At 43.2% G+C, this 13,156-nt stretch overlaps 1 protein-coding gene across 1 annotated transcript in view; it reads right to left on the reverse strand.

The window, feature by feature from the left end:
• Positions 1 to 2,111: 2,111 nt before the first annotated feature.
• Positions 2,112 to 13,156, reverse strand: part of LOC127486657 (probable ATP-dependent RNA helicase DDX60) — a gene marked incomplete at its 3' end in the record, with an annotated part of 114,026 nt that continues 102,981 nt past the window's right edge. Inside the window, 6 exon segments of the mRNA XM_070047160.1 lie at positions 2,112 to 2,259; positions 6,908 to 7,029; positions 9,689 to 9,833; positions 9,973 to 10,077; positions 10,648 to 10,848; positions 12,169 to 12,273. Coding sequence (XP_069903261.1) covers positions 2,112 to 2,259; positions 6,908 to 7,029; positions 9,689 to 9,833; positions 9,973 to 10,077; positions 10,648 to 10,848; positions 12,169 to 12,273 — 826 coding nt within the window.

The raw sequence follows: 13,156 nt of genomic DNA on the forward strand, positions 1-13,156 counted from the left end.
GCAAGAGCAGAGAGGAACTGCCGGCTCCAGCCCTTGTGACGATCTGGCCCACACTTACCAAACTGCCTGCCCCCACACCACTCAAATCCCCTTTCCATGCACAGCCCCCCACCCCTTCTGTGTAGCGGAGGACTGCAGGTTCTGCAGTGCTGCAACTTAGAACCAGTGCCAGCTAGAAATACTCAATATGGCTGCAGGCTGTGCCCCCATGATGATCTTCAGCTCAACACAGGGTCACTAATGTTACCATGGGTGACACTCCTGTTCCCATCACACACCTGACAGCATGACACTTCTGATTGCAAAGGGCAAGGAAGCATGTGGCACTCCAAACTCCAAACTCCACGAATTTGAATGTCTGATTAAGGCCCACAGCCCCTATGCCTCCAAATGGTATAAAAAGACAGCCCCCAAGCCATGTTGATTGCAACTCTCTCTCCTGGCTTTGCCTGCACTCCTTCCTGTATACTTTCACTTCTCACGTAAATAAATCTTGCTTGTCTGTTAGCCTCTACCTACGTCTCTTCCTTGAATTCCTTCCTGTGATGGGGCAAGAAGCTGGACCAAGCCAATCCCGTAGCCACACACAGCAACCTGAGGGAGGGGTTGCACAATCTGACTGTATCAAATGCCTCTGGCTTATACATCTTAAAGAAGTTAATGTATGCCACATGAATTTCACCTCAACAACAGCAAAAACATGCTGCCTGTTACTTGTCATCTCTTGTTCACATGGCTCTTCTTGGAAGTTCTATTAGTTTCCTAATGCTGATGTAAGAAACGGACACCACCTTTGTGGCGTAACGTAAGCCAAATCTGTCAGAAGGTGGAAATTGGTGTCATTGGGCTAAAACAAGTCATAAGCAGGGCTCTCTGCTTGTTCTTTTTGGGCGTCCTGGGAGGGCTCCTAGAAGCTGCCTCTCTGGTTCCTCCCACCTTCAGAGCCAGCTGGTCGGTTAACTCTTCCCATGCCATGTCCTCTCACTCTGATGCTCCTGCCTCCCTCTTCAACTTGATCAGGTCCACCCAGACAGTCTGCGTGTCTCCCCAAGCCAAGAGCAGCAGATCAGAAGATGTGATTCGATCTGCAGGCTTCATCCTCCCTTTGCCACAAAACATTCAGGCTCCTCAGATGAGGATCCGGACATCCATGGAGGCGGGGAAGGGTCTCACCCTACCAACCCCAGAAGTCACCCCAGAGGAAAAGGAGATCACCGCCCCACTGCACCACACCCCTCCAATTCTGGATGACAGCCATGGCTCGGAGACACTGGGTTCTTTCCCACGAAACTGACCCATGACTGGTGAACTTCTCACTCCCTGGCTGAAAAGGCCAACATTTTGCCTTGTCCCTCACACGCCTTCCATATTCCAATATAATCATGGATCCTGAAATAGGAAGAAGTCAAAGCAGCCCACCAGAACCACGGTTTTCTCCTTGTTTCTACAGGAAGTGGATGAAAACAGAATCCTGCCACATTCCCACATCTTCTTAGCTCTCTCTGTCTCCCTGCTAAGGACACTGAGTGCATGACCTGCTTCCAGAACCTTTATTTGTCATAGATTCATTATTTTTCTTTATATTTTTGTCATTTTCTTTCTCGTGCAGTTTTCTCCCTTCCTGAATCAGATGGGCGATGCCTTATCTCCCTCACCGCCCACTTTGTACTGAGGGAGTCACAACGCACTGATGGTCCTAAAGAAATATGCCAACATGCCTCTTCTCATAGTTTCAAAGCTATTCACATTGAAAAGTTGAACTAAGTGGAGAGTGTCAATATCCACTAAAGGACAAATAATATCAATAGGTAAAGAAATATTCTATAATAAATTCAGACTAGGCAAGGGGGTGCTTCTTCATGATTGTGCCAGAAGAAAATAGAACTATTTTAAGCATTTAGTGTTAAATGAAATCTACAGTGACTTACCTAATTCCAGACAATAAAAGATTTTTATCAGGGTAAAATTTCCACAGCATAAACTGAAGGACTTTTAGGGTTTTTTTTTTTTGTATATTCTCTTGCAATAGTTATGTCTTTATCTTCCAAACTTCCGTTTTATCTCAGCATAGTTAGATATGTTTTACTTTATGGGCCTTCTGTTCCTCTTACCTATTTCTGAAAGAGGGAGTCGGTATTCCTGGCTCCCATCAGCCAGCTTAGAAACGGTCAGGAGGAAGGAACCAAAGCTCTTCCGAATCCTGGCATTGTACTCCTTCACTGCAGCAGCGAAGTCCTCTGGAAGATGGCGGAGGAACACCTGTGAACAAGGAGTCAGATGGGCCTGACCGCTCAAACCAGGAGCAGAGCATGGCCAAGGTCTGGGAGACACGGGGCCAAAATCTTCTTAGGGACAGCGATTAAGCTGCTGCCTGGGATATCCTCATCCCATATCAGCTGCCTGCCAGTGCATCCTGGGAGGCAGCCGATGATGGCACAAGTACTTGGACCTCTGCCAGCTATGTGAGAGACTGGGATTGAGGCTCCTGGTCCAGCCCCTATTGCTATGGGCATTTGGAGAATGAACCAGCAAATGGAAGAATTTTCATTCGTGTGTGCGTGCTCTCTTTCCCCCCCTCCACTTGCTCTCTGCTTTGCAAGTAGATGAAATAAATGCATATTTAAAATGTATATTTTAAAAATATAGATGGAAATGTACTTCTAAATATAAACTCTTTTACTCATGGACACACAAATACATAAACTGAAGTAAAAACTAATGTGTAATCCTACCATTCAGGGATATAGGTTATAAAGATTTTGGTGATTAGAATCACCTTCTAACTAGGGTGCAGTATGCAGCTTCACAACAGAATGTTCATACTCAGCATTGTATTTGGTGCATTTTCCCATGTCATGGACTTCATTTAAAAAGAAGAATTTTAGCAGTCAGCATTGCAAGCAGATAAAGCCACCACCTGCAATGCTGGCATCCCATATGGGCACCAGCTCATGTCCCAGCTGCTCCACTTCCAATCCAGGCCCCTGTTAATGTGCCAGGGAAGGCAGTGGAAGATGTCCCTTGGACCCCTGTACCCACCTGCAAGATCTGGATAGAGTTCCAGGCTCCTGGCTTTTGCCTGGGGCAGCCCTAGCTGCTGCAGCTATTTGGGAAGCCAAGCAGCAAATGTTGGTTGGTTTGTGTGTGTGTGTGTATGTGTGTGTGTAACTCTGCCTTTCAAATAAGTAAATAATTTTTTTTAAAGGAGGGGGTGAGCCAGCGCCGTGGCTCACTAGGCTAATCCTCCATCTGCGGCGCCAGCACACGGGGTTCTAGAACCGGTTGGGGCACCAGATTCTGTCCCGGTTGCTCCTCTTCCAGTCCAGCTCTCTGCTGTGGCCCGGGAGGGCAGTGGAAGATGGCCCAAGTGCTTGGGCCCTGCACCCGCGTGGGAGACCAGGAGGAAGCACCTGGCTCCTGGCTTCAGATCATTCAGATCAGCGCAGCACGCCGGCCGTAGCAGCCATTTGGGGAGTGAACAAACGGAAAAAGGAAGACCTTTCTCTCTCTCTCTCTGTCTAGCTCTGCCTGTCCAAAAAAAAAAAAAAAAAAAAAAAAAATGAGGGGGTGAGTCCAGTGCTGTGGCGTAGCAGGTGAAGCTGCCACCTGCAGCGCTGACAGCCCACATGAGTGCTGGTTCCAGTCCCAGCTCCTGGCTTCAGAATGGCCAAGCTCCAGCTGTTGCGGCCATTTGGGGAGGGAACCAATGGATGAAGATCTCTCTGCTTTTCAAATAAATAAATCTTTAAAGGGGGGGGCAGAAGTCTGCACACAGGTACACACACACCATGTGTACACAAAGGCAGAGACCCGAAGGCTGCTTCTACAAGTCAAGGAGCACCAAAAATCAACAGCAACACCAGAAGCTAGAAGAGAGGTCTGGACCAGAGTCTCCCTCGAGGCCCTCAGCAAGGAAACCTCTGCCATGCTTCTGCATCTACAGGGCTGCGAGACAATGCATTTCTTTTTCTTTTTTTTTTTTTCTTTTTTTTTTTTTTGTGACAGGCAGAGTTCGACAGTGAAAGAGAGACAGAGAGAAACCAAATGGCTGCTATGACCAGCACACTGCGCCTATCCGAAGGCAGGAGCCAGGTGCTTCTCCTGGTCTCCCATGCGGGTGCAGGGCTCAAGCACCTGGGCCATCCTCCACTGCACTCCCAGGCCACAGCAGAGAGCTGGACTGGAAGAGGAGCAACCGGGACAGAATCTGGCGCCCCAACCGGGACTAGAACCTGGGGTGCCAGTACCGCAGACGGAGGATTAGCCTAGTGAGCTACGGTGCCAGCTGAGACAATTCATTTCTGCCATGTAAGCTACCTGGTTTGTACCACTTCATTAGAGCAGCTTTAAGAAACTAATCCTTGGTCATCACGCATTTCTACTGAGAACTTCAAATACTAAAGAAAAAAAAATTTAGAAGAACATATAAGACTTGTTCGTTTCTCTGGGGTACAGTATACTGTTTCATCACATGTAAGCAGATCAATGAGGTAATTAGCCTTTCCATTTCCTTACCTTTAAAAAAAAAAGATTTCTTTATTTGGAAGTCAGAATACAGAGGGAGAGAGAGATTCTCTCCATCCACTGGTTCACTCCCTAAATGGCTGCAATGGCCAAGGCTGAGCCAGGTGAAAGCCAGGAGCCAGGAGCTTCATCAGGTCTTCCATGTGGGTTGCAGGGCCTAAAGCACTTGGGCAATCTTCCACTGTTTTCCCAACACCTTTAGCAGGGAGCTAGACTGGTAGTGGAGCAGCTGGGACACAAACTAGTGCACACATGGGACGCCAGCATTGCCGGCGAAGCGTTTACCCACTATGCCACAGCAGTGACCCCTCCTTACCTTTTCTTTATATTTGCAGCCTGCCAGCTCCTCTCTCCCAATGCTGCAGAACTCTGGGCACAGGACAGCTCCATCCGAATCCCACACTAAGAGACATGACCAGACTCTAACAAGGCTTCCAGCAGCCTGAGGCTGGATTTCTAGATGATTCTAGCCCTGCAACCCTTAAAGTGATAGTGGCCAGCAGAAATTTCCTATTTGTTCTAGCCAATGCACAGCTGGTAAGAGGTACCCAACCTCCCTTTTTTGGAACATTTACTAGAAAGTGCATACAATTTTAACTATGAGAAACTTCAAAGAATTCAGGGAAAATGCAATTAAAAGATAAGCTTATTGTGGTGCAAAACAGTCTTGAAATGTATGTAAAGTTTTCCTTTTTAATAATCACTTTCTCTTGCAATTGTTATGTTTTAAATTTTTATTTATTTATTTGAGAGACAGAGAAATGGAGAGACAGAGAGCTCCCATTTGCTGGTTTGTGTCCCAAATGCCAATAACCATCAGGGCTGGGAAGCAGGAAGGTGATCCAGGCCTCCCACATAGGTGGCAGGGACCAAAGTACTCGAGTATCACCTACCGTCTCCCAAAGTGCATATTAACAGAGAGCTGGAGCTGTCACCAGGCACTGATCCAGATATTCCAACATGAAACATGGGCGTCTTAACTGGCAGCCTGAACCACTCAGTCAAATGCCCGCCTTAAAGCATGTTGTTAAAGGATCTATGAGATCAGTGTAACTGTTCATTGAGATCTTTGCCACATTTTCAGATGAGCCAAGCATTTTATTACTTTCTACCTTTAATTACAGCTGAGATTTTACATTTTGTTTTCTTTGTAACTTTAGTATAGGGAAAGTTATACATTTCAATAGATTATTTTGGCAAATTATAAACATTTTTCTGTTGATTTTCTTGGCTTTTTACATAGCCAGAGATTTTATCTGTAAATAACAATTACAAAAATAAGAGCCAACATTACTGAGTGTTTTTATATGCCAAACATTGTTTTAAGCATTTTGCGTGTATTTTTAAAGATTGATTGATTGATTTGAAAGGCAGAGCAACAGAGAAAGGGGAAGAGACAGAGAGAGAGACAGAGACAGACAGACAGAGATCTTCCATCTGCTGGTTCACTCCCCAAATGGCCACAACAGCCAGGTCTAGGCCAGGGCAAAACCAGGAGCCAGGACCTCCATCGTGGTCTCTCCCATGTAGGTTGCAGGGACCCAAGTATTTATGTCACCTTCCACTGCCTTCCTAGGCACATTAGCAAGAAGCTGGGTCAGAAGCAGAGGAGCTGAGACTCAAGCCAGCATTTGATAGGGGATTCCTGCATTGCAAGTGGTGGCTTAACCCGCTGAGCCACAATGCTGGCCCCACTTTGCAGGTATTCACTCATCTAATCCTCATGGCAACTCTTCGAAGTGGGTGCTATTCCAATTGCCAGTTTTCAGATAAGAAAACAGGTCTGGTACAGAAATGTGCCATCAGTTCAGTGGCAGGGCTGGGCGGGTAACCCAGCACATTACTCCATCATACGCTGTAGTATTTTGCTGTTCACCTCGCCCACCTTTGCATCGGATGAAAACCATCCGATTTTCCTTTCTTTCCATTTGGCAAGGATTAGAATTCCCAGAACACTATTTCTAGATAGGTGTTAGATTGATCTTCTTATCTTCTTCTTTATTAATATTAATATTAAATGACTAGCTGGCTATTCATCTCTGTTAGGAATAAGTTCCATTCATCTGCAATTACTACACTATGACACTTCAGAAAGTTCATGGAAACTGTAATTAAAAGGTAAGTTTGACTGCAAAACAAACTGACATCTATTCATACAAGGGATCTTCAAAAAGTTCATGGAGAACGCATATTAGTAAAAAACAAAGCATTCATATACAAATCTGCACTCATGCATCCCAAAGACTAACTGGAGCATGAAGAAGTAACTCTAGTGAATGATGGCAAAATCTTGTTACTGGGAAAATGCTGTTGCACTTCATTATTATTAAAGCAGAAAGAGGTTACATCAAAGTACGAGTATTGCAGTATTTTATTTTCTTACCATTGAATGAGAAAACACCTTCTTAAACTTTTTCGCACAGGGAGGAAGGTATCTCTTTCCAAAAAGATGTGCTAAAACCACCACCAAGGTTTCCATCACATCTTCAGAAAATGTCTTTTTGCCTGTATTTTGTTATTTTAAAAAAAAAGTTTAATTTTTCAAAACCTTAGAGAACAAATGTAATGTGTAAGACACAGCTGAAAACTTACTTCCTATGAATTTGGTGACTTTTTTTTAACAAACTACACCAGCATTTCACAATTATGGCAGGCTAACTGATGGCATCTTGCTACAAAACGCTTTGCATCCTCCTACCCACTCTTACCTGCAGAAGCCTGGTGGTCAATGAGCGATGGTTGCCCCTACTCTGTAACTGCCCTGGGATTCCCTCACTGGCTCCAAGTCTTCCCTTTGCTCCTCTGTCTCCATTCTACTCATTTTTTTCTACCTTGGTGCAACCCCTGCCAAGGAACAAAGGCCCGAAGCTGCTTGCTAAACTCCTCGTCTGCCCTTCCAGGCCCTGTGTGACGTGAATCTGCGCCCACTCTCTCTTTGGTGCACGTTACAGAAAGAACTCGCACCTGCTCCTCTTGACAGGCCTTTGCTGCCAATATTGCTTTTTCCGTGGAATATTTATTCCCCATATTTTCTTATGCCCAAACCCTCGCAATACACTAGGGACTAAATCTCCTAGAGGGAAAGCCTATGTGAAATTCCCGATATTTGATCTGCTCCAGCATTTTGCAAAGGGCCAGGGTCCAGACCACTGGGAGCATGATGGATGAAGGAGCTGAATGACAGGCACTCATGAGAGACTAGGAAACAGGCTACAGGCTATCAGAGAAATGCCATGCAGAGTGAGGCTTTCAAACTTGATTTCTTTTTTTTTTGTTTGTTTGTTTGTTTGTTTTTTGACAGACAGAGTGGACAGTGAGAGAGAGAGAGACAGAGAGAAAGGTCTTCCTTTGCCGTTGGTTCACCCTCCAATGGCCGCCGCGGCCGGCGCGCTGCGGCCGGCGCACCGTGCCGATCCAATGGCAGGAGCCAGGAGCCAGGTGCTTTTCCTGGTCTCCCATGGGGTGCAGGGCCCAAGCACTTGGGCCATCCTCCACTGCACTCCCTGGCCACAGCAGAGAGCTGGCCTGGAAGAGGGGCAACAGGGACAGAATCCGGCGCCCCGACCGGGACTAGAACCCGGTGTGCCGGCGCCGCTAGGTGGAGGATTAGCCTAGTGAGCTGTGGCGCCGGCTCGAACTTGATTTCTATACATTGTTAGCATCATGTGAAAATTGTGCCCAGCTTTCAAATTGCTTTAGCATTCTGAGACCCTCTACGCAATATTTATATCATAAGTAAAATTCATGACTCTTTCTTGGAAAAAAAAAAAAAACAGGTTCACATGGATCAAAGGCTTTATGATTTGATTTATTATTAGTGTTAAGATATCATGGGTCAGCACTGTGGCATAGTGGGTTAACACCTGGCCTGCAGTGCCGGCATCCCATATGGGCACCGGTTCAAGTCCTGGCTGCTCCACTTCTGATCCAGCTCTCTGTTATGGCCTGGGAAAGCAGTAGAAGATGACCCAGGTCCTTCGGCCCCTGCACCCATGTGGGAGAACTGGAAGAAGCTCCTGGCTCCTGGCTTCAGATCGTCCCAGCTCTGGCCATTGCAGCCAATTGGGGAGTGAACCAGCAGATGGAAGACCTCTCTCTCTCTCTTTGCCTCTCCTCTCTCTGTGTAACTCTGACTTTCAAATAAATAAATAAATATTTTTTAAAAAGATATATACTACCATATCATCTTAATTATTTCTGTACTATTTTGATAAAAGTTGATGTTTCCAAAAATAAAATAGAACAATGGGTCACTAACTGTATATTCTAGCCTTAGCTGCCTGCATTTGTGTTTGGATCACACCGTTCTATTTCCCTCTTTACCTTACAGCATTGTGTTTCAGTTATAGAAAAGGGAAAAACTAATTTAAAATTATAGTAAAGGAAATCATTACAGATGACAATGTTTTATGTAAATAACTTCCAAAAATTTTTCAGTAGAATAATGCTTATTGTCTTTAACAAAGCTAAAGGTTATAATTTCTTAAAATTTAAAAGTATATTAAATAATCATTAAGAATCATATTTATATTATGATTATACATACAAAATTCAGATGCTAATAATATTTTATAAACATATTTAATTTTGTAAAATGACAAGAAAAACCTTCAAGATACATTAGGAGAATGGGCAATCAGAAAATGGCCTACCAAGATGCATGCTTAGCCTAGCAGTTAAGATGCCTACATCTCATATGGGGTACCCAGGTTTAAAATTCAGATCCAGCTCTTACTTCCTGCTAATGCAGATGATGGCGCAAGTGATTGACTGGGTTCTTCCCACCCACATGAGAGACATGGATTGAGTTTCCAGCTCCCAACTTTGACCTGGCCCAGGACCAGCTACTGTGGACATCGGAAAGCAAATCAGTGGAAGATTTCTCTTGGTCTACTCGCTCATTCATTCATTCATTCATCCTCTCTCTCTCTTTTCCCTCCTCCCCCCCTCTCTCCCCATCTTTCCCTTCTTCCCTCCTTCCCTGTCTCTCCCCCTTCTTCCCCCTGTCCCTCCCTCCCTCTCAATCTTTTAAAGATGACACACCATCAAAAGCAAATGTAGTTCTGGGGAATGTGCAGGTATATGTGAAGCAGTCGTACGGGATGTCAGTGTGTGTACATGTACAGTGTAAGGGGTAGGAGTTGGGAAAAGGATATCTGCTCACCATCTACGATGACTGGAACACACAGCTTGTGAAACAGACCTTTCACCAGCATGCTTACTAAAGCAAAGTTTGAAGGTTCGTGGTAGTGCAGGTGGGACACAAGGCCAGCATATCCAACGGGAACACATTCTTGATTCAGGTATCCCTGTGAATCAATTTAACAATTTAGCCTCAGTCCCTAGATCTCAGAAATACCCAACAGGTAAGTCATCAAGTAAGGAGATTTCAGTAGTAAAGTTAAATACATGTACGAACACTTTAGTGAAAACAGGTTTAAATCTTACCTCTCTGATCAAGAATTGCAAAGAATATATGAAGTAAAATTTTAACATGCACTTGACCTTTGGTCACTTGAAGGACATCAAGGAATACTGGAGCAGCGACAATGCCTATGCACACATGTCAAAACACCAAAGTTAGACAGGCTAGCTATAAAGTTTGAGATATCACTAATGACTTTGTTATATTATATACTCTAAATAATTATTACAGATATGCCATAAGTTTTACATTCTCTATGTATGAATAAAACATAATAGGATGAAAAATTTACTGGGAGAGATGAACAATGACAACTTCACTCATAACCACTGAGAAATAAATGTAAGCTTATGAATATATAAAAGTAAGAGTTAGGAACATTCCAGTATTTAGTACATTTTCAACCATTAATTCTTTGAAAATTTACTTTTAAAATGTTCTAGGCTAGATATATTTATTGAAAAAATTTCTCATATATGCAGAGTGTATTTATAATCATGGACTTAATTTGTCACGTGTACAGAAGTTACCACCATGTTCTTGTGTGAAGGAAAGGCACTAAGACAAGAATCAAATGTTGCTAAGAGTTTGCGAACTGCACATTGTGATTTTATTCCCTCCAAGATACCTAACAGGCGAGGCTTACTTTAGACTTGAGCTAAGATGATTATGTCTGTTAGAGAGGGTAGAGACTGTACCTTTGCTTTGGCATCCTCTTTGTCATCTGCTTTGGCAACCAACAGCATGAGTCTGAGAACCAAGGTGATGTTTAGGGGAAACTGACCCTTCAGCTTGGGCACATCAGACTTCAAGAGCCGGTCTATCTTGGGTAATGGAATATCATAGAAGATCACACTTCCTATAAGATCTTCTCCACGCCTTCCTGCACGCCCAGACATCTAAAGAGATGACCACAAAACTTATGCAAGTTCAAATCCTGGCACTGTAAATAATGTCTCACTTACCTATACCATGTGGAACATTAAACATTTGAAAATAAATCTTCAATGAGTTTTTTGTTTCTTGGTATATTGATGTTGTCAAATCTTGCAGAATTATTTTATTTTATAGATATATTTTTATAGATACATTTTAAAGTCCAGTGTTAAGACAGTATTGCCTCTTTTTAAAAAAATAAATGGAGTACCAGCTCCTGTGTTTAGAGATCATGATCTGGGGTCGGTGCTGTGGTTTAACTAGGTTGGGCCGCCTACAGTGCCAGCATCCCATATGGGCACCACTTGGAGTCCCGGCTGCTTCCCTTCAGATCCAGCTCCCTGCTCATGGCCTGAGAAGGCACTGGAAGATGGCTCAAGTGCTGGGGTCCCTGCACCCATGTTGGAAATGTGGAAGAAGCTCCTAGCGCCTGGCTTCAGATTGGCCTAGCTCCAGCCTTTGGGTCCATTTGGGGAGTGAACCAAACGATGAAAGACCCCCCCCCACCTCTCTCTGTCTATAACTCTGTCTTTCAAATAAGTAAATAAATCTTTAAATAAACAAATAAAGATCATGACCTTAGGGAAGGCATTTGGTGTAGGATGCTTGGGATGCCTGACACCTAGATTGGAATGCCTGGGTTCAAACACCAGCTCTGGTCCCCTTCCCAGCTTCCTGGAAGGCAGCAGGTGGCAGCTCAAGTAGTCAGGTTCCTATCATTCACACTGGAAATCCGGACTGAGTTACTGACTCCTGACTTCAGCCTGGCCTAACCCTAGCCACTGTAGGTGTCTGAGGCTTGAACCAGTGGGTAGGAAACCTCTTTGTCTCTTTTTTCCTTCCTCTCTCGTTTCTCTCTCTCTGCCTATAAAATTAAATTAAAATCATGGCCTTTAAAGCAGGCACAATTTCTGATTTACCAACGTAGTTCCAGAAATGAGCCTAAAATCAAAACCTTATAGACACTTAACATATAATTATTGGTGGTTGGCATGAATTGGGTGCTCAAAGATGTAGTTACTTCCCTCCAATATTATTTTTGTTTATGTTCAAGAATATTTATCAAATTGAGAATATCTTCAGGAAAACTAAGCTACTGACAATATATTTTACAAGTTTTTTAAGTGTAATCATATTCATTAATATATATATATAAAAACTCAGTTTCAAATATTTTTATGGCCACCAAATATTTCAGAACAAATGGCTTTTCCTGGCCTACTGAATGAACATTTCAGATACCTGTATATAGAACCGTAACAGAAGGCATGTATTATAAATACCTGTCGAAAGTTCAGAGCATCCAAATAAACAGAGTCTTCTGTAAAAACAACGGTTTTACAGGGCATATTAATTCCCAAAGCAAGGGATGATGTAGCTGTCACTACCTATGATGGAAAGCAAAAAAATAAAAAATTGGGAAAACATATTTAATGTAGCATACACAGATGCATACGTAGTAAGTATTGACCAAATTAAATCCCCTTACATTATTTTTCTTGAGTAAAAGTGCAGTGTTAAGACAGTATTGCAAAACATCAAACTCTATGCTTGCTTTTGGAATAGACAGCTCTACATCCCACTTGGATGTTCATTCATTCTCATATTCTTGCTGAACATTACAATTATACAGCATTTTCCAGGTAACAAAATGATACAAAATCAAAGCCATTCAGTAAGCCTTCAGTGTTACTGTCTGTGTGTGTTTGGCATGAATAAGAGCAATATGTTATACAAGGAGTTTATTTTCACGTTAAAAGATTTCCAAGAACAGAAAATAGTAAATGATACAAAGTCAGACTAAGCAGGAAGCAAGTCATAATAAGCATGACAAAACCATTCTAAGACGTAGATTGTAAAAAGAAAGAAAGGTAATATGATATAATTAATATTTACAAGATCGATTTGGCAGCTCTGGGAGGAAATAATTGTAGGAGGTGATTACCAAAAGTAGAAGTCTGACAGAATGCTTTTAGATTATTCTAGACAACATATTATGACATAATTGAACAGGAAATATTCCTAGTGGAGAGATGTGGGCTGTACATGCATGTGTGTGCACGTGTGTGTGTGCGTGCATGTGTGTGTGTGAGAGAGAGAGAGAGAGTTGATAAGCACTTGCTGACGTATTCTGGCTGTTTTAATGTGGAAGGAAAAAGCACTGGGTTCCATGTCCCTGAGTTCTGTATCTGTGAATTCAACCAACCAAAGACTGGAAATATTTGGACAAAAAAGTGTACTGAACACTTACAGTCTTTTTTTTTCCTGTCA

Source organism: Oryctolagus cuniculus, chromosome 8 (assembly GCF_964237555.1).
Source record: "Oryctolagus cuniculus chromosome 8, mOryCun1.1, whole genome shotgun sequence".
Lineage (NCBI taxonomy): Eukaryota > Metazoa > Chordata > Mammalia > Lagomorpha > Leporidae > Oryctolagus > Oryctolagus cuniculus.